This window comes from Kogia breviceps, chromosome 6 (genome assembly GCF_026419965.1).
Source record: "Kogia breviceps isolate mKogBre1 chromosome 6, mKogBre1 haplotype 1, whole genome shotgun sequence".
Taxonomy (NCBI): domain Eukaryota; kingdom Metazoa; phylum Chordata; class Mammalia; order Artiodactyla; family Physeteridae; genus Kogia; species Kogia breviceps.
In genome coordinates, this window is record NC_081315.1 from 17,035,334 (window position 1) to 17,057,458 (window position 22,125).

Below are 22,125 nucleotides of genomic sequence, written 5' to 3' on the forward strand. Positions count from 1 at the left end.
AGCAATTTTTAAAAGTCTTCAGACATTTATGACATTGTGCTGTCTAAAGACTGTCTTTCACACATAAGTGTTTGCTGTGTATGGGCCTTGGTTGCATTTTTGTGAATTGTGTTTGTTGAGCTCTGACAACATTCCCTTGGAGTTGCTGGTATTCTTTGAAGGATGCAAAAAGTCTCAGTCTTGAATTATGTTTCCTATTTTCTCAGATCTAGAGAATGTGAACTATTTCTGGTTCTAAGGATTTCTTCCAGTTAGTCTTTAATTTAAAAGTCATATTCCTGATACCATTCGCAACAGCATGAGTGTCAGCTACTATCCTTTGAAATCTATTCAGAGCTTTCTTTGGGCAATAAGAAAAAGTGATTCAACTTAATCATTTGCTTCCAGCAATAAGTGCTAATACTAATTTATTCCACACAAACAGGACCTCTACTTAACCCTCAAAAAAACTATTTATTGATAACAGTAAGTTGTAACTGAAATAGGCAAACAGATCTAATCATGAAATGTTTTCCTAGGCTTAAGTAGAATTTCTGCTCACATAAGCAAAATGAGATGTTCAGGTGCTTAATTAATGTTATTTCGCTCAAAATATCTGAGCATCACAATCTAGGATTCCTACTGTGCTTTTAATTTTACATTTTTTTTATTGTCACATCTGCCAAGCATATCATTGAATTTCAGAATCGCTTTTTCCATATTGTTTTTTCCAATTCCTATAAAAATCAGGTAATCTGTTGGCAGTAGTTCTTAAACTTTTGACCTCAGAACTCTTTTAGACACTTAAAAATTACTGAAGGTCTCAAAGACTTTTTGTTTATATATATGGGTTATATCTATCAATGTTTACTATATTGGAAGTTAAAGTGAAGACAGTTTTTTAAATTATTTAGTATTGCATTTTACTATCTTAACCTACCATTATAGGTTAAGATAAATACCATGTTTTTATGAAAAATAACTTTAAAAAATTTTTTTAATTGCTGAGAACAGCATTTATTTTACTTTGAATGTGTGATGGTAAAGAATATAATGGCTACTAATACATTTGGGGCCACTGACTGCGTTCGTTCTAATGCCCCAGCAATTTTGCCCACGAATGTTTTTGTGCCATCAGTGCAAATGTCAATACAGTGAAAAAGTCAACTCAAATCTTGGTGTTTTTATGAAAGTACTTTTGACCTGGTGATCTTCTGAAAGAGTTTTGGGGACTCCACTTTGAGAACCATGTTCTAGGATGCTTGCTTCTCTTGAAATGAAAATTTGTACCAACCTGTTTGAGTAAAGTTCCCTCTTCTGGGCCTCCATTATCAAAGGAGAATGACTTGCCTGTAATTGGTATGAACAGATTTTAGAGTTACTTGAGTATAATTTTTGTTTTAGTTACCATCGTAGAAATGGATATAAAAGAAAGCACCCAAGTGGTCCAAAATGAGGTCTGTCCATTGGATGACTATACATTTTTCTCTTTAGTTGTGTGTGGTATGTGTGTTGTATGTGAGTATACAATCAGTTTGGCTCCTGGGTAGCTTGAAAACACATTTTCATGAAGCAGTGTGATTTTCATGAATTATGGCAATTCACACCATATGCCATTGGGCTATGCTACTTTTTCTGCTGATCTACCACAATTTCAAATATTACTGCTTCAATTTGTATGCCACAGATTGTATGAAACTCTGTAATATTTCTTAACCTTTTGTCCCTCTTATCCCTGGAACCAAAATTCATAATATTGTAAAATTAGAGACCATTAGAGATGCTAAGAGAACATGAAGAACATCTAAGTGGCATTCTCCTGTTGAGTTATCTCCACAAAGTTTGTTATTCCTCTAATGTCCCTGGACTGTTGGATTTTTATAGTTTGGACCAATAGTACTGAGGGGGTGTGTGATGCTTACATATATGCAAACATATAGTGGAGTTTGACTCACTCAATGCATGCGCTAGTGCTCACGCTTACGTACCTGAAAATTAATGATTCAGTAGCTCTGCAGTATTTGAAGAGGTAGTCAAAATGAATGAATGAATAAATAAATAAATAAAGTTTAAAATACTGCTAAAGAACAAGAATCTGCAGAGGTGGTCCAATAGTAAGGAACTCTATCTACTGGTAAGTAACCAAAATAATTTCTAATTTGGAAAGCCTCTTGGTACATGATCTTTAAAAATACTATAACCACAATACAATATTCTGCCACTATAACACATAGGTATAATACTATAATAGATATAATACTATAGGTATAACAAGTAATTTGCCTGTAAGATAATATAAGTATTGTGAGTCATTCATTAATTACTAAATTGTAGAGTTAGAAAAAATATTTAGCATCAAAAGCATAAAAACAAATCGTTTAGTTTAATATGTTCTTTTATATCTGTCTCCTTTTAGAACAGACTTCATAATTCCATTGCAAATTCTGAAATTGTTTTAGACTATTTGAACTCTAAATGTAAACTTAACTTTGTCTCAGGCCTTGTTTCCTATTCTTGTTTTGGTAATAGGCCCCTTTCTAGTATAGATGGTCCCCACAGCCGAACCAGATAATATCCATAATTACCGTCAGTTTTCAGGGCTGATAAGCCTCTGTTGGCTGTCTTTTCATACTTCACTCTAAAAGCAGGAAAAATTAAGTACAGAGACCTCCGGGCAAGTAATCAATTGGCATGTGAGACAGCTCAACCTTGCCTTTATGTTCTTTCCTGATGGTTAAGAACTAACTATGAAGAGTGACAAAGATTTTAGTACGCAAACTCCGTCAAGGGATGCATCCTATGAGGAAAATGTGTTCTGTAAGAAACAGAGTTTTAATCTTTAGATTCCAAGTAGGTAACTTAAAAGAATCTAGAGAAAATTATTAACTTGAAAATGGCATATAATTTTTAAAAGGAAAAGAAAAAAATTTTGAAGGCATTCCTTTATCTTTAGATGAACCAGTTATTAACAGTAATAGTGTTTTATATAGGCATGTGAGTGTTTATGTCTATCTTCTTAGCTTATTCTAAGAGGCAGTACTTCTGGTTTTCATTTTGGTTTATTTACCTTCAACTCTACTGCTATAGGTATTCTGTTATCATTGTTCATGAAGATCCATTGTGGAAATCCAAGGCATATTAAGTACTTCAAAACCAATTAGTTTCTTAGAAAATGAAGGCAAGCAATGATGACAAAGTCATATTGACCTCATTCTCTGTACCTCTCAAGGCAAATTTTCTTTTCTTTACTAAGATTGTCACTGTAATTAAATAAAACTTTGAAAAGAAAAATACTTTAAGTAACCAGATTTTTTTTCCTTGTTAAAACTACTTTCCTTCCTAACAGTCATCAAAGAACACTCTGCTGCAAATAAACAATAACCGGTGTGTGTTACATACTTTGCATTCTTTATTATGAAACAACTATTTTTAAGGGATTCTAAGATTTTTATTGTCTTAGTCTTTATTAAAATTGCTTTTTTTCTTAATGCTTTTCATACACTCTGTGACTTCCTGTAATGCAAATGTTACTTTGTCTGACCTTTTAACTTAAAAACCAGTGGTAGTGTTTAATTATTTATACATTTTAAAACCTGCTCTGTAAAGATATAAGACCATGTTTTTTTTTAAAAAAATTAGTGATTTGACATCTTATTTGAATTATTTTCATTTCTAAATTTCTTTTAATCATTGAAAAGTTTTAAAATTCAACTCTTCTGAACTAATGTCTTAAACATTTTCAAGGCAGTTACATGAGTGGACTTAATCTTGCTTTACTCTAATTGAAATAGTGTTGAGTTTGCAATAGGGAGAATAAGAGGTGTTTTCTTCTTACTAATGTCCATTTAATACATAAACTTTTTTGTGTTTTTTTTTTTTTACAGATTCCCTTCAAGCTCAGCTTATCAACATGGGTGTTATTCCTACCTTAGTTAAATTACTGGGCATCCACTGCCAAAATGCAGCTCTTACAGAAATGTGTCTTGTTGCATTTGGCAATTTAGCAGAACTTGGTAAGTCCTAGCCATGAGTCACAAATGTAATTAACTTATTAATGTACTTATAATAAATCTTCCTTTAGAGGTTAACCTGGGAATCTGTTCAGATTATATTAGTTTATTTTTTTTGAAGCATTGTAGATACATTGTTTCAATGTTAAAAAGTGTCGTTCCAATTACATCTTAGGATTGTATTATTTATAATTGGAGCTAGTTTGCTTTCCTAATTGTTTTATATATTAAGGTTTAAAGTTTATACTTGTATACTATTTAATGGAATTGAATATTTAAAATGATCTCCACTTGACTTTAGTATTCTTAATGTGAGGGATGGTCTTAAAATCAAGAGTTGTATTTCCAGGGCAAAAATAAGGACCTTATAATTTATTACATTTTGTATAAACTATTTGTTTATCAGGTGAAAAGGAATCTAGCAGACTAAGGTTCTTCCCTCTCTTTTTACGAAATCCAAAAAAATAATAGAGAACTTTTTCATAAGAATATGTTTGTAACGGGATTTGAAAAAAATATGAGAAATCCTTGAAAATCAGAAGGTGGGCAGAAACAGACCAGTGCTGGCAACACAGCCCAGCCCTAAGAGAGGGAGGACTGATGACCCCAGCACCCCCATCTCTTTTCCCTGTTTTATTTTTCTCTATATCATGTATATTACCCTTTCTTCTTTTCTCTCCTCCCTCCCTATAATTCTTGATAGAAAGTTACAACTCCTGGTCTAAATCTACCCCACAACCATGTTCATAATAAATTGTTCATCATGGGGACAGTGAAACCAAATGATGTTTCATCATAGCTAAAATAATAGCTACATCAAACAAGTAAATCAATTCTATTAATATCCCCATTTTATAAATAAATAAACAGAAGCACCAGGACTCTCACCTTGGTTTTTCTAACTGAAAGCTCATCTCCTTGCACACTCACATTAAAATCTTGATTTCAGTACTTTACTTTTGCTTTGACTTCAAGTTAAGGCAATAGGGATTATTTATCAGAGTTAATTTTTAGAAGTCATTTTTATTCAGTGGGTCATCTCCTGGCATTTGTGGGTGTTTCTCGTCTTCTCTTCTGCTTTTTTCTTTTTCATACTGTCTCATTATTTCCATCATTCAAGTAAGGCCAAGAATGAAAGAACATTCATTTACTGTTTTACAAGTTAGTTTCCATCATTAAAATGGAATGTAGGAGTTTGAGTTTAGTATAGTTTGTAGAATTAAAACAGAAATTATGTTATAATCCCTGATAATGTCATAACCTTTGTGACAGAGACAGACACCACTTAATATGAGCTACCTGTGTTAAGGTGTCAGGATTTGTTTGGAAAATTGTATAGACCACCTCTATTCTGCATACAGGGAGACCTGGGTCTGTATTAAAAGATGGATATGCACCCAATTTAGTGTGGTCCAATTCCATACTCTGGTCCCAGCTGTTACTGCCATTACCCCATATGGAGAAAGAAAGTATAAAAGAGAAATACTTCTTCATTTACTAGGACTTCTAGAGTATATATCATGAGTCTGTTGTGCTCATGTAATAGCTAGGTTATACATCAACACTGAAATAAAACATGTATGCCCCAGGATACATGTTTTCTCTTTTCAGTGTGGGCTTTATTGCCCATGAGTTAGCGAATCACCTAGTATTATTTTATTGACACAGGTAAAGATCAAGATCATATCACATTTATATCACACACTTCTGAATACGGCATATCATTAAATGCTAGAGTTACTTTTTGTCAAAATTTCTTAATAAAAATATTAAATAGCAGAAATTTGTGTGGTTTTGCTCACTAAAGATATAAAGACAAAATATAACTCAAGTACCACAAAACTAAAGTATATATTTCTCCAGATTGGAAGAATCTGTCAAATGCCTAGCCTAGCAGATGAAAATTAGGCCCCCAGACCATGGCACATCAATGTGAAGTTTTAGAATAATGGGGACAAAGAGAATATTTTACAGACTTCCAGAGAGAGGGGAAAAAGTTACATAAAAAAGATTGTGAATCAGTAGACATCAGATGTATCAAAACAACACTGGTAACCAGAAGAAAATGGAATATTGCCTTCAAAAATTTGAGGAAAAATTATTTCCTATATAGAATTCTATATGCAAACCATCAGTCAAGTCTGAGGTTACAATAAGGACATTGTCAAACATGAATGTCTCAAAATTGGTATCCTACACCTTTCCTGGAAGCCACTGGGAGATGTGTCCCACCAAAACAAGGGATATAAATAATAAGACTACATAGGGATCAGGAAACAAGAGGTCCAACAGTAAAATAGGAGTTTCTAGTATTATGGTGACATGAGAGCCCCAAATGGCCTATTTTCAAAGAGCAACCAGTCCAGATTGGGGAAATTCTTTACGAGATGAAATTGATTGAGCACCTAAAGTGAATGAGCTTATTAAGAGAAAACTAGACAACTGACGGAGAGTGTGGAGTTGAACTAATGTAAGTACATTGACTAAGTAAATGAGAAAAAAAAATTCCCGGGAAATAAAGTAATTCCAGGGCAAATGAAATAGTGTATCATTGAAACACTAATTATTGAAATAACCAAAATTACAGTATAATTACATTGAGAAGATGGAGGGTATTGTGGAGGCAAGAAGAAAAGAAAGCTAGTGCTTCATCTTTCATAGTGGGACGTCAATCAAAACTTAATATAAATACGTTATTTAAAGATTTGGAGGTAAATACCAGTGAATTAGCTAAAAGAGCTTTATGTGCTCATTTTTGAAGAAGAAATGGGCAAGGGGGACTTGATTCTGCCGGTAGTGTAAATATTAGGACTAACTCTTTAAACTTATATATAATTTTGATTAAAAAAAAAAAAGGCTTAGGAAATAAGCCTTCTTGCTAAAGGTCTGTTAAGGATCCATGGCATTTAATTCAAATATAATGTCCAAATCATAATTCACGCTATCTCTTCTCTGTATCCACCTGCAAGATAAGTACAGGTTTTTTTCATTAATTCCTGTGTTAATCATAGTGCCTTGTTTCCTTGTGCTGGCAAATGACCTGAATTACTTAGCAGGAGTGATTTGGTTTCAGTTTAATAAGTAGAAGAATAAAATATGGATTGGAAAAAAAGAGTGCTAGAACTATTATTTTTTGAAAAGAGTAATAGCACATAACTAGATAAATGATGTCTATCTACTTCACCTGTGATTTTATGTTTCATTTTACTTGAAGAATTGTCTGAAACAGAGGAGTAACCACCAGCGTTAAGGAGTTAAATCATTCCTATTTAAATCAAACTAACCTCCTTTTAGGGTAAGGTGGGCTGACGTTTGTAAACTATGATTTCTGAGGGTTTAGGTAGCTTATTAGAAAAGATGCTTCACCCATACTCCTTTTTTGTGGCACTAAGGAATCCTCCTTACAAGTCTTGCAGTGGATTCTCATCATTTTGGCATAGATCTGGTACATGTGCCAAAAGCAGTGTAACAGTAGAGTGAATCAAAACTGTATTAAGCCATATAAAAATTTGTTTCTCCATTTTCTTTTAAAGTTGAATTTGTAATATTTTTATTTGATATTGACAGAGATTTACCAGAGACTAGAGAGCAGAATATCGCTCTTACCTTCATTTACTTGTTCTTTCACTCACATTCATGCAATCAATAAATTTCTTTTGAACACCTGCTCTCTACTGGGCACTATACTGTACACTGTATTTATGGTGGTTAAAATACTATACACTGTCCGTGCCCTCAAGGAGCTTATAGTTTAGTGGGTGAGATGGAAATTTATTTTTTAAATGAATTTACAAATAAATAAGCATATAATTTTAAATTATGATAATTGCCAGTATGAGGAAGTAATTGAACGGGGTAAGGAACTAATTTAAATGACAGGCATAGACTCTAGGTGGGAAAGAGCATTTTCAGACAGTCAAAATTTCAAAATATTTATCTCCTATACACAGTACATAGTAGCTTTCTCAGGAAGCTGCTGGAGATGCCTCCACCAAAACTAAAAATGTGAAGGTGAAAGGACATAGATAATAGAGTATCTGATACAGGAGAGAGAAGAAAGCATCCATCAAGGTAATGAAAAAGAAATTCCAGGATGTCAGCTGTACCCCACAGAAATGGAGAGCAACCAATCTAGGTTGGATTTGGTCAGAATTCTGTGAAAGAAACTTCTAGATAAATTGATAGGATATCTGATGCAGCAAAAGAAACTGAGAAGAGACTTAGAGAGAAATGGATTGGATTCTGGTAGTATTTTGGAGGTAGACTGATAGACCTTGGTTATTCTTTGGATGTACATTTGAGTGAGAACAAGTGAGCAGTGACCCCCAGGTTTCTGCCTGCATGGCAGATGGGTAAGTGGCATGTTCCTTCACTAAATTATGGAAGTCTGGAGGAAGAACAGATTTCAGGGGAGTATCAAAAGTCCACATTAAACATGGAGTTTGGATGCTAGAGAGATATTCAAATGGAGATGTCAAATGGCTAGTTAAATAAATAGCCTGGAGTCCAGAAGAGGGCTAGAGATATGATTATATAAGCATCAACATATAGGTGCTATTTTATGCTATGGAAGAGGTTAGATTGCCTAGGGTGAGTGTAAGGCTCAAAAAGGTGAGAAGGCAAAGGATCAAGTCCCAAGGAACCATAATAGAATTTCTAGAGGTCTGGTGAAGAAGGAGGAGCAAGCAAAGGAGACTGCAGAATGTAGAGGTGGGCCAAAACTAGTTTGAGGTGGGTTTAGGAATGCATGTGAGTTGAGAAAGTAAAGACAGTGTATGTAGACAATGCTGTCAAGAAACTTGTTTGTGAAAGGGAACAGATTGGATGGTAGTGAATAAAAGTGGTGTAAAGGGAAGGTGCTTGTTTTTAATATTGCTATTTTTCTGTGAGAAATACTAAAGCACATTTAAATGGTGATGATGAGGCTCTAGAGTGAGAGGCTGGAGACGGTGAAGAGGCAAGAGGGAATGAGGAATTGGCCTTTGATAGAAAGACTTGTCAGGGGCTTCCCTGGTGGCACAGTGGTTAAGAATCCAACTGCCAATGCAGGGGACACAGGTTCAAGCCCTGGTCTGGGAAGATCCCCCATGCTGCAGAGCAACTAAGCCTGTGCGCCACAACTACTGAGCCTGCGCTCTAGAGCCCATAAGCCACAACTGTTGAGCCCACGCAGCCACAGCTACTGAAGCCTGCGTGCCTAGAGCCCCTGCTCTGCAACAAGAGAAGACACTGCAATAAGAAGTCCGTGCACCATAACGAAGAGTAGCCCCCACTCGCCGCAACTAGAGAAAGCTGCACGCAGCAACGAAGACCCAACACAGCCAAAAATAAAATAAATTTTAAAAATAAATAAATTAGAAAGGCATGTCAAGAAGAATGCAAAAGTATACCACTGTATTGGTGTAAAGACAAGTCACCTTTAATTCAGCAATGTAAAATGCAGTCTATTATGAGTAATTTTTCTTCTTTGACTAAAAAGCCTTGAAACTATGAATTTATAACAGTAATTTTACTGTTGCTGTGATTACCTATATGTTATGCTAGTGAACGTTTATTTTATAGCCTTGAATAAAATTGGGCCAGAACATTTTCTTTAAAGACTTAGATGTTTTTCCTCTTCAGGGGCATTTTTTTAAATGGTTTTGATTGTTCCTGTATTTGAAGACTGTTTGTACTTATCAGTAATGGTAAAAAATGACCAAATATTGAAGGTAATAGAAAACAATTTCTGGGCTTAATTTTGTTTGCTTACTCTAAGTTTTCCTCTTGTTTTTTGCAGAGTCAAGTAAGGAACAGTTTGCCAGTACAAACATTGCTGAAGAGCTGGTAAAACTCTTCAAGAAACAAATAGACCATGATAAGAGGGAAATGGTGTTTGAGGTTCTTGCTCCATTGGCAGAAAATGGTGAGAAAATAAATGCATCTCTTGATTTTTGATCATGTAGGCTTTTTCCATTTTTTTCTAATATTATTTAATTGCCAGCTATTTAACTCAAAATTCTTTTTTTTTAAATTAATGATGTGATAAGTTTTATTTTGGGTATCTCAAACTTCAGCTACATTATCTACTGCATAACTGTATCTACGTTGGCCAAAGCTACTTTCCAAGTTTCTTTGGTTTTATAATCTTGGTAAAGATGGTTCTGTAGCTTACACATTCTTATGCCAATCTGGAAAAGGCAGCTGATAGGCTGAACTCCACTTACGTACCCTTGCAGGGCAAAAAGGTCATAAAAGTTGGAGTACCAGGCCTACCAACAGTGTGAACACTGATAAACTATTCCTGTCTTTGAGCAAAAAGTCTTAAGGGATACACTCTAGGAATAAGAGGGAACCAGAGTAAGCAAACCATCCCATATAAATAATTTTTCAAATACAGTGTCTAGCACACAATCAAAGAGGACCAGACACATGAGGAGACAAGACATTGTAAGCAAGAATCAGCACAAAGAACAGGCAACAGCAGCAAATCTCCAGATACTGGAATTATTAGACATTGATTCAAAACAGGTATGCTTATTATGTTCAGAGAGTTAAAAACAAGCTGAAAATTTTTAGAGGGAAGCTAGAAACTATAAAAAGTGAAATGAATAACAGATTTGAAACTGAAGCAATTGGAAATTCCTGAATTGAAAAATACAACCAAAATTAAGAACCTAATAGATGAGTTTAACAGCAGATTAAATATAGTTGAATTAGAGAAATAGTGAACTGGAAGATAGATTGGAAGAAAATCCAGAATGAAATATAGAGAAATAAAAGAACCAATATACATAAGAGAGAATAAGAGGTACAGAGTATAAAGTGAGAGGGTCTCATATACATTTTTTGGAGTCCCAGAAGGAGGGCAGATGGGAGGGCAGAAGTTTGAAGAAATTTTGTCAGAATGCTTACCAGAAATTATGAAAGATATCAAAGATTCAAAAGCCCAATGAATTTAAAACATGATAAAAAGAAATACACATTTTGATACATCATATTGAAATTGAAAAAAAAAAAAAGACAAAAGTTTTAAAACTAGCCAGGAAAAAAATAGATTACCTTAAAAGAGGCAAAAGTTTGACAGCTAACTTCTCGATAGTAGCAATGAAAGCCAGATGACGAACATCTTCTGTGTGCCGAAAGAAAATAAATTCAGTCTAAAATTCTAAACCCAATGAAAATACCCATCAAAACTGAAAGCAAAATGAAGATATTTTCAGGTTAGAAACTGAAAGTTCACCACCAATATACCCTTACTAAAGGAAATTATAAAGGATGTTTGTTAAAAAAAAAAAGGAAAATGATTCCAAAAACAAAAGGAAACTGAATCCAGAAGGACAGTTATAGGTACAAGGGAGGAGAAGGAAGCAAAAGAAACCCAGTAAATATGTGTGTAAACTCATGAACGTTGAATATATAAAATAATAAAAATAATTCACTGAAGTTTAAAATGTATATGTGTATAATCTAAAATACACCACAGAATGAGTGTATAAATCTGGAGGGAGGTAAAAGTAGTTAAAGGGTCCCAAGACCTTTGTACTACATGGAGGAATGTACTATTAGATTCTGGTGAATAAATGATTTCAAATTTTAAGGTGAACTAAAATAATTTTTAAAACCAGTGTGTAACTACCAAACTAATGGAAGGATTTATGGAAAGTTTTTTTTGTTTTAATACCCCATCAATCCTAATTAACAGAAGAGCAGAGAGAAAAGGGAACATGGAACAGGGGGTAAAAATAGGGCAGAAAAAATATGCCAGATTTATGACACAGTATTTCATTAATTACATTAAATATATGTGGCCTGAATGCTTTAGTTAAAAGACCAATCGTTAACTGAATTTTTAAAAACCAGCTTTTTTTAAAACAAGCAACACTTCTTAAGTATGAGGAGATTTAAAAGGTTGAGATTAAAAAGATTGAAAAAAATATACCATTCAAACCTAAAAAAGGCTGAGGTAGTCATAGTAATATCAGATAAAATAGACTAATATTAAAAGACTTGGTAGAGATAAAGAAGGTGACTCTATCATGATAAAATGTCCAATTTTTGGAAGCTATAAAAATGTACATTATGTCAAAAGATATGAAGCAAAAATATTCAGAACTATGAGGCGCCCTAAATATCCACAAAAATCATTACAGAACAAAAAGATTGAAAAATAGGAATATAGAAGATGTGGGCAACATGATTAAGAAAATTGATTTAATGGACATATTTTGGAATACTGCACCCTGCTTCAGAGCCCTTTCTTTCCAAGTACATAATGAAACATTTAAAACATGTATACTTATGGAAAAAATACCAAAAGATTGCAATCTTAGAGTATGTTCTCTGATCTAAGTGAATTACAATAGTAACTAATAATAAAAAGATAACTAGGAAATCCCCATTTGTTTAGATATTAAGAAATACACTTCAGATACCTCAGAGATCAAAGAAGAATCATGAAGAAAATTAGAACTTTTTTCTACTAATGAAAATGAGAACACTATCTCAAATCTTGTGTGTTGCAGGTAAAGCCATACTTAGAGGGATTTTTTTTTTCACTTTAAATGAATATAATAGAAAAGGAAAAAAGCTAACATCAGTGAGCTCAGTATTAATCTCAGGAATTGAGAGAGGGAAAACAAATGAAACCCAAAGAAATTACAATAGAAGGAAGGAAATACAGGAACTGAAATTAATAAAATAGAATATATGTAATGCAATATAAGCATATACTTGCCTATGTTGAGTCTGAAAAGACATCATAAAACTGGTAAATCCCTAGTAGGATTAATCAGGAAAAAAAGAGAGAGAAAGCACAATAACCAAAATCAAGAAAACAGAGATCTCACTACAGATCTTACAGATATTTGGAGAATGTTATGAAAATTTGATGCCAATACATTTTCAGGTATGGGTGATATAGAATAGAAAAGCTGAGTAATCTTATCTTAAATTTTTTCCAGAATAGGAAAAGCAGATATACTCACCAATATATTTTGTGAAGCTAATAAAATACCAACAAAGACAATACAAGAATAAAAATTAAAGGCCAGTCTCACCATGAACATAGATCCAAACTTCCCATAAACTTTTAGCAAACAAAATCCAATAATATATTTAAAACTTAATCATCATACCAAATTGGATTTATTCTGGAAATATAAAGTAGTTTAGTATTCCAAATGCAATCAATATAATTCATCACATTAAAACTTAATAAAGGGGAAAAATCATATGATCTTGTCATTCAGAAAAAGCATTTTATAAGATTAACTATCCTTCCATGATTTTTAAAAACTCTTTGCAAATTATCACTAGAAGAGAATGAAAAGAATATATAACCAGAAGCCTATAGAAAGCATCATACTGAGTGGTATAACAAAGCATTTCCTTTTAAGACTGTGAATAAGAAAGGTCATCCCCATTTTTATTTCTTATTGTATTGTAGGAACTATCCAGTGCTGTAGAGTAAAAAGGAAAGAAATAAATAAAACTATCATTATTCATAGATATGATTATATATATATCAAAAATACAAAAGAATATAGATTAATTTTTAAAATTAGAATTTGGTTGGGTTGCCAGATAAGACAAAGAATAACATCTAAAAACCCAAAGCACTGTATTTTTACATACCAGCAAAAACAGAAAATACATTTTTAAAAATACACTGTTAACTATGGTATAAAAAATGAAATATTTAAGGGAATTCCCTGGCGGTCCAGTGGTTAGAACTGCGTGCTTCCACTGCCAGGGACCTGGGTTTGACCCTTAGTCACGGAACTAAGATCCTGCAAGCAGTGCGGTGTGGTGAAAAAATAAAAAAGGAATACTTAAGAACGGACTAATAAAAGATGTGTAATCTAAACAAGATCTCTCTCCTTTTAGCCTTCTTCCTTAGCCCTTCCCCACCACTGACTTGCTCAGGCATACCATTTACCAGAGGATTCGACTTTAATGCATTCAATAGATGTGTTTGTGTATGCTTATGTGAAATTGTATGATATCGTTTCATGAATGTATCTGTTTATAATTTACACAAGTGACATTTTTCTATAAGTTGCCTTGTATTCTTAACTTTTGTTGCTCAACAATATGTTTTAAGAGTTATGCATAACATTCTGTTATATAAGCCTACTTCACTTTAATTATTTATTCTATTTATTCTTAGTTGTCAACAACCCTCATATCCAGCAAATACTGGATTTCATTGTTCATTTCTTCTTTGCTAGTTGTTCGAAAAGCAAGTGTTTCATTTGATTGAACTTACAAATGGAGAGATGACCCATAGTCGTTATCCCAGACAGCATTCCAATTCTGCAGAAACCAATACTGACCCAGACAAAGAAACTATTGAAGCCATTGGGTAAAACACATAGATCTGTGTGCCATTTCTTTATGAAGATACCACATTTTGGATTTCTTTTTGTGAAATCTAGAGGTTGTGTTGCAATTTCAAGAAGAGGGTGGGACTGTATGAGATCAAGACAGTCTTTTAACAGATACAATTTTGGTGTTATTCTTTTTAAGAAACTTTTCCTGTTTAAGCAGTAAATAGTTAGAATTGTTACTTTTTAATGTCATCTTGGAAATACCATCAAATGAAATTTGAAAAAAAATAAAAGGTATAAGAAATCTGTAGAAAGTCATCAAGAGAAATTAAAATCTAAATAAGTGCAAAGCTATATCACTTTCATAGATTGGAAACCTCGATTTTGTAATGATCTCATATCTCACCATACTGATCTGAAGACTTACGGCAGTTCTCATCAAAATCCCAAAGACCAAGAATAGCCAAGATACTGTGAAAGAGACTAAGGTAGCAGAACTGATTTTATTGCATAACAATAATAAAACTTCATTCTGATAAAACTGTAGTATTTAAAAGACAATGTGGTATTGGTTCAAAGATGGACAAGAAGACCAGTGGAACAGGATAGCCCAGAAACAAATGGATGCATTAGTAGATGTTTATTTTACTAAGAAAAAAAGGTGTCACTGCAAAACTATATGGAAAGGACAATCTTTTTAATAAACAGTGCTGGGAATGGAAAGAATTACCGTTGGAGACACTCATACAATCCCACTTAATACTATTTGTTATTTTTAAAATTTTTTTAAATTTTTATTTATTTTTGGCTGCGTTGGGTCTTCGCTGCTGCGCGTGGGTTTTCTCTAGTTGTAATGAGTGGGGGGGCTACTCTTCATTGTGGTGTGCGGGCTTCTCATTGCGGTGGCTTCTTGTTGTGGAGCATGGACTCTAGGTGCGCAGGCTCAGTAATTGTGGCTCGTGGGCTCTAGAGCGCAGGCTCAGTAGTTGTGGTGCACGGGCTTAGTTGCTCAGCAGCATGTGGGATCCTCCCGGACCAGGGATTGAACCCGTGTCCCCTGCATTGGCAGGCAGATTCTTAACCACTGCACCACCAGGTAAGTCCCAATACTATTTTTTAAATTTCGTTTCAGATAGATTATTGACCTGAATGTAAGTGTTGTAACAAGAAGGTTTATCTTAAAATATGAGATAGGAGAATGTCATCATGGCCTTGGAGTACAGAACATTTTCTTAAGTCACAAAATGCTGTAACTATAAAGGAAAAATTGATAAATTTTGTTATTTTAAAAGTAAAAACTTTTATTCCTCAAAGGACACCATTAAGAGTGAAAAGCATGACGGTAGATGAGAACTTATTTACAACACATGTAACCAACAGAGGGCTGATGTGTACCATATATAGAAAAACTCCCTCAAATCATTAAGAAAAATGTAGAAAACCCAGTGGGAAAATGTGCAAACGATTTAAGAAGGCAAAAGATAAAATCCAAGTGGCTAATAAACACATGAAAATGTGCTCAACTCATTAAAAATCAGGGACTGCAAAATAAAACCACAATAAAATACCACCACATACTCACCGGAAAGTGATAATACCAAGTGTCGATGAAGGTGTGGAACAGTGGAAACTTATTCAGTGCTGATGGAAGTGTAAATTGGTACAATTTGGAGAACATATCTACTGAGTCGGAGATATGCCTTCCCTGCGAGCCAACAATTCCACTGTTAGGTGTATACCCAGAAATGGGTACTTGTGCACCAGGAGCCATTACAAGAATGTTCATAACAGCATTATTTATAATAATGAATAAATGGAAACAACTCATATCCATTAACATAGAATGAATAAATTATGGTATATCCATATTATGGAAAAATACACAGTTATGAAAGAATGAAGACAGCTATAACCAATAGTGTAGATGAATCTTATAAACATATTAAAAGGAAAAAGCCAACACTGAAAAATACATATTTTAGGATTCCATTTATATGAAGTTACAAAAAAGCTAAAATTAACTATAGTTTTTAGGAATGATTATTTGGTGAAACTATAAAAGTATGGATGTGATTACCTTAAAAAGGGTGGTGATTTGAAAGGGAGAGATATGTGATAGAAAAAAGTAAAGTACAGAGGGGCTTCCAGGGTTGTTGGCAATGAATTTCTTGATCTAGGTGATAGTTACACAGTTATTTACTTAATAATAATAATTAAGAGTAACGTATATTTTATGCACTCTGCTGCATTTGTGGGATTTTTTCACCACTTAGAAAAGATTTTCAAATATACGTTTATACAGATATACATGTACATATATATGATACATGTGTGTACATATATGTACGTATATGTGCAAACGGTGGTGATAAAGATAGATGTCCTTGGGCAGAATGGTATTGATCAGTGTGTGCTGGTCTGTCTGCTTTGGCAAAATGCCTCATTCATCCTTTTTAATAAGGCAATTTAAGCCTCCCACATATATATGTGATTACAGTTAAACTGTGAGAGGAAAGATCTGTAAACTTTAATCCTGACACATTTTAAATCTTCTGAATGCCCTAGATCTTATTCTTTAGGAAGAAATTTATTTTTCCTCTCATTTGGTGGTTTGGCCAAATAGGAAATTTGCATAGTGACCTTCAGTCAATTTTATGCCAGAGAATGACCTGTACCCTTCCTTGCAATATTTCAAAATAACAGTGTTTTTATCTCTTATTTGTTTTGTCCTCCACTGTCTTCACTTGTGTTTTATAACTGTGCTGTGGATTGAATGATACTTTTGAAAACTTGTTTCTGGACTAGCCTTAGCATATCATCCTTGGTTTTCCTTGTATGCAAAGGAGAGTGATTCCAACATTTAAACTGGGATTTGTATAATTCAAGGATTTTTGTATTTTTAAGGCTTTTTCATTGTGGCTTTCAATTCTAGTCGCCACACATTTCTACTTCTGTCATTCTGTAACCAAGGAAACGCCCTACTTTCAGCATGGCACAGTGCAAGTATACCATTTAAAAAAATATTACAGGTTGAATATTCTGGGTATTCTGAAATAATATGCTAAAGAATATCAGCGATCCTAGTGATAGAAAAAAGCCAAATTTTTACACATTAAAATTGTCTGAAAGAACAAGTCTTAAGTATGAAAACAGTCTTTGTTTCTTCCAAATAAAAAGCTTGAACTGCCATTGCTGTAGATATATGCATATACAACTTAGGGAAACTGAAGACTAAAATAAAATCCAACTAGAAAGGGCTTCCCTGGTGGCGCAGTGGTTGAGAGTCCGCCTGCCGATGCAGGGGACGCGGGTTCATGCCCCGGTCCGGGAAGATCCCACATGCCGCGCAGCGGCTGGGCCCGTGAGCCGTGGCCGCTGCGCCTGCGCGTCCGGAGCCTGTGCTTCGCAACAGGAGAGGCCACAGCAGTGAGAGGCCCACATACCACAAAAAAAAAAATAAAAATAAAATTTAAAAAAAAAAAAAACCAACTAGAAAATAAAATTTAAATTAAAAAGTGTATGTGTAGCAAATGTATTTCTGAGGTCAATTGATCATCATATATCTTAAGCAGTATCAAGTATACCCAAAATATTTAAGTAGGCCAATTTAGGTTAAAACACAAAGATGAATGAGGTATATTGTGGGAGACAGATATGGATGCAAATATAAAATCTTCAATGAAGTAAGTTCTATAATGAAAGAATATTTAAGATATTAGTGGTGCAAATAATATTGATTTGATAGGCTCACAGAGCTTGCGATGAAGATAATTTTTTAAAATATAATTGGTATGTAAATTCTGTCTCTAAAATGCCTTAGTTTGTTAGTTATCCATCAGAAAACTTGAAAGTTATTTGTTTCTTTCAACTTTTATTGTGAAAATTTAAAAACCTATTCAGGGGCTTCCCTGGTGGAGCAGTGGTTACGGATCCGTCTGCCAACGCAGGGGACACGGGTTCGAGCCCTGGTCCGGGAAGATCCCACATGCCGCAGAGCAACTAAGCCCGTGTGCCACAACTACTGAGCCTGCGCTCTAGGGCCCACGAGCCACAACTACTGAGCCCACGTGCCACAACTACTGAAGCCCGTGCACCTAGAACCTGTGCTCCACAACAAGAGAAGCCACCGCAACGAGAAGCCCACGCACCACAACGAAGAGTGGCCCCCACTCACCACAACTAGAGAAAGCCTGCGCGCAGCAAGGAAGACCCAACGCGGCCAAAAATAAATAAATAAATAAATTTTTTTTTTTTTTAAAAAAAAACCTATTCAGATGTAGAGAGATTGTAGTATAATGAACCATCATGTACCCATCACCCAAGAAAGCTTCAAATTAATGAAAACCTGAAGCGTTTTTTAAAAACATGACTTTCAAGTTCAGTAAGTTACAAATTAATTAACTGCCTTAGGAAAATAACATCTGTACAAATATGGATCCAAATATCACATACTTGTGATATACTTTGAAATTTACTAATACCTCTTTTTAGTATCTTTGTATTCAAACGCCATTAGTGAATGTGTTTTAACTTTATCTAACAGTTATGTGTGTTTTATTTTAAACAGTGTGCTATATTTTATAGTATTGCCTTTTAAATATGAGCATAATATCTAGAATAACAGTAGAATGATATTACTTACCTTCAGAGCTGAGAATCAATTTGTTTAGTTGCTGCCAGACATTGTGAAAAGTGACATCGTATCAAATAGAAATGAAATAAAGCTTTTGTGTATTTAGCTGCGCTGTCAGATACTCCCTTTTGAAACTCAAATCTTCAGAGGTGTGTTATCTAAATCATGCATTTTTTTGGTTTTTTATAATTCTTTACATTAAATTGCTTATACCAGAATTCCTATTTCATCTCAAATTTTGGTTATTTTGTTCACATTATTCTTTAGATGCTATTAAGCTGCAGCTGGTTGAAGCAGGCCTGGTAGAATGTCTGCTAGAGATTGTTCAGCAGAAAGTGGATAGTGACAAAGAGGAGGATATTGCTGAGCTCAAAACCGCTTCAGATCTAATGGTTTTATTACTTCTTGGAGGTGAGTTGTAATTTATGTCAATGAAAGAACATGACTGTCAGATATTTAAAAATTTATCATCTCTTTTATAAATACGATATTAGGCATTTTCTCATTTTCCTGTCACATTTAATCCTGTTGATGTGATGATTTTGAAACCTTAAATACATCATGAAGAGAACTAGAGATAATGGACCTGGAAAAGAGGAACCTTTACTATCTTCCAGTCTTTAAAGAGCTGTCATATAGAAGGGACAGCTGTGGCACCAAAGGACTAAAAGCGAGATGGCTACTTGGGACTTAGACTCGAAAAATTCTAAGCCCTTTTGTCCTGTCTCTGCTAAAAGGTTATTAGAAAAAGAGTCATTACTGGGACTTCCCTGGTGGTGCACTGGTTGAGAATCTGCCTGCCAGTGCAGGGGACACAGGTTCGATCCCTGTTCCGGGAGGATCCAGCGTGCCGCAGAGCAACTAAGCCTGTGAGCCACAACTACTGAGCCCACGTGCCACAACTGAAGCCCGCACGCCTAGAGCCTGTGCTCCGCAACAAGAAGGCACCGCAATGAGAAGCCCACGCACCGCAACGAAGAGTAGTCCCCGCTCACCACAACTAGAGAAAGCCCGCGCGCAGCAATGAAGACCCAACGCAGCCAAAAATAAATAAATTTATAAATTTATTTTTAAAATAGAGTCATTACTTTTCCCTTTGTGAATTATAGATTGTAAAGTATCAATAGTGATTTCCCAATTGGGTATTCAGTTAAGAATATGGATATGTTACTTCTAAGTATTTTCCTCTTACCTGTTGCATTTACCTCTAGATGAATCCATGCAGAAATTATTTGAAGGAGGAAAAGGTAATGTGTTTCAAAGGGTACTGTCTTGGATTCCATCAAATAACCACCAGCTACAGCTTGCTGGAGCATTGGCAATTGCAAATTTTGCCAGAAATGGTAAGCATATGATTATCTGATTATTAAATCAGACCTTCTGTATTTTTAAATTTTGCTTTGCCGTAACGTATACTAAACCTAAAACAGTTCAGAAGCATGTGCAGTATCTGTGTGTAATACTACCTTAATTTTTCAGAAATCTGAAATACTAATATTGACTTTCCCAACAAAGTATTTTATGCAATTCATCTAAGTTCTAACAGTTTAAAGGTCATGAACAGTGATTATGAAGTCTTTCTTTTGAGTACTCTGTACTTCAGAGATGAATAAACTTGAGTCCCATTCTAATAAACGTCTGATCTGGGAGGATATACTCTTTTGCCTGGTGATTTTATTTTGGATTTAATAATCTGAGTATTCATTACTGTGCCTCATTTATACTCTTACGTCTATAAAACTTAAGCATGGGTAATCCTCTGGTTTAGGATAGAATATTTACTTAAATAATATTTCAGAGGCACCAGACGTCCATGTATATTTCCGAAGTCTGACACTTCTGCTGTTCCCTCTAGAAACTTATACTGTGTCTAGGAAATATGAGTTATTTTTGTTTTTAATTTGATTTTATTTGAGTATTAACTGTTGTTATAGCATGTTATAATAGATGACTTATTCCATTTTTCCTTCCTTCTTTTTGGGGACCATTATTAACTTCTTAATGATGAAATTAAGACTGGCAAAATATTGATAATTATTGAAGCTAAATGGGGGGTAAATAGTAGTTCATTATAATATTCTCTCTGCTTTATAAATGTTTCAGAAATTCTGTCTTTAAAAAATAATTTAAATATCAGCCATGATGACAAAATGTAGAGTACTGTCACTGTAACGTTCGTAGAACGCTGGCATACTTCACTATAAATGGAAACTATTGGAGGACATTTTAAGCATGTGGTTTCTACTTACTCATCTTCTGATATATTATCAGGAACTCAGCTAGAGACTTTTTTGGCCAGTTTTGAAAATTTTGGCCAGTTTTTAAAATTTTATCTATTTTAAGAATCTTATAATCAGACTTCTCAGTCAGTAAACAAACAAAAAAAATCTGTAAATCTGATGTGAGAAGGAGATGGAATTCATTTTATTTTCTTATAGCTCCATTTTCCCTAATGTAGATAATGGGCAGGAATCCGTTTTACAAAATATTTATAGATATTTGTAAAGAGGGAAAAAAATGTTTTTTGTTTTTATTTAGATGGAAATTGTATCCATATGGTAGACAATGGAATTGTAGAAAAACTTATGGGTTTACTGGACAGACATGTAGAAGATGGAAACGTAACTGTGCAGCACGCGGCACTAAGTGCCCTCAGAAACCTAGCCATTCCAGGTAAGACTTAAGAATGGGAGCCAATGAGATTTATTCTAAAAGTCATCCATGAGATGGGGTGCTTTGAGACAGTTGTATCAGTATCCTTTTTATTAGCTCATGCTTTTATCTTGTTCTCAGTGCAGTCCAATCTTTTAATCTGTTATTTAAATGAAATTCGTGGTTTCAGTCATAGAAACTGCTCTGAAACAACATCAAAGCTAAGGTCAATAGCTCAAAAAGCAATAGTGCCTACTGTACAGCACAGGAAACTCTACTCCATATTCTGTACTGACCTATACGGGAAAAGAATCTAAAAGAGAGTAGATATATGTATATGTACAACTGATTCACTTTTCTGTAAGCAGAAACTAACACAACATTGTAAATCAACTCTACTCCAATAAAAATTAATTTTTTAAAAAAAGAATGGGAGCCAACCGTGTAAGAGATAAAAATCTGTCGTTTGGGGAAGATATTTATGTGATTTGTGGACCTGCCCTGACCAAGAAAAGAAAAATAGTCTTCAGATTGTTTACAT

General features: G+C 34.2%; 1 protein-coding gene across 11 annotated transcripts in view; it reads left to right on the forward strand.

The window, feature by feature from the left end:
- RAP1GDS1 (Rap1 GTPase-GDP dissociation stimulator 1) overlaps positions 1–22,125 on the forward strand; it is a 157,066-nt gene that overhangs the window by 111,541 nt on the left and 23,400 nt on the right. For all 11 annotated transcript variants that reach the window (XM_059065888.2, XM_067035531.1, XM_067035533.1 and 8 more), the window contains 5 exons: positions 3,864–3,992; positions 9,769–9,894; positions 19,200–19,343; positions 20,144–20,275; positions 21,471–21,605. In XM_059065888.2, coding sequence (XP_058921871.1) covers positions 3,864–3,992; positions 9,769–9,894; positions 19,200–19,343; positions 20,144–20,275; positions 21,471–21,605 — 666 coding nt within the window. The remainder of the gene's footprint in view (positions 1–3,863; positions 3,993–9,768; positions 9,895–19,199; positions 19,344–20,143; positions 20,276–21,470; positions 21,606–22,125) is intronic.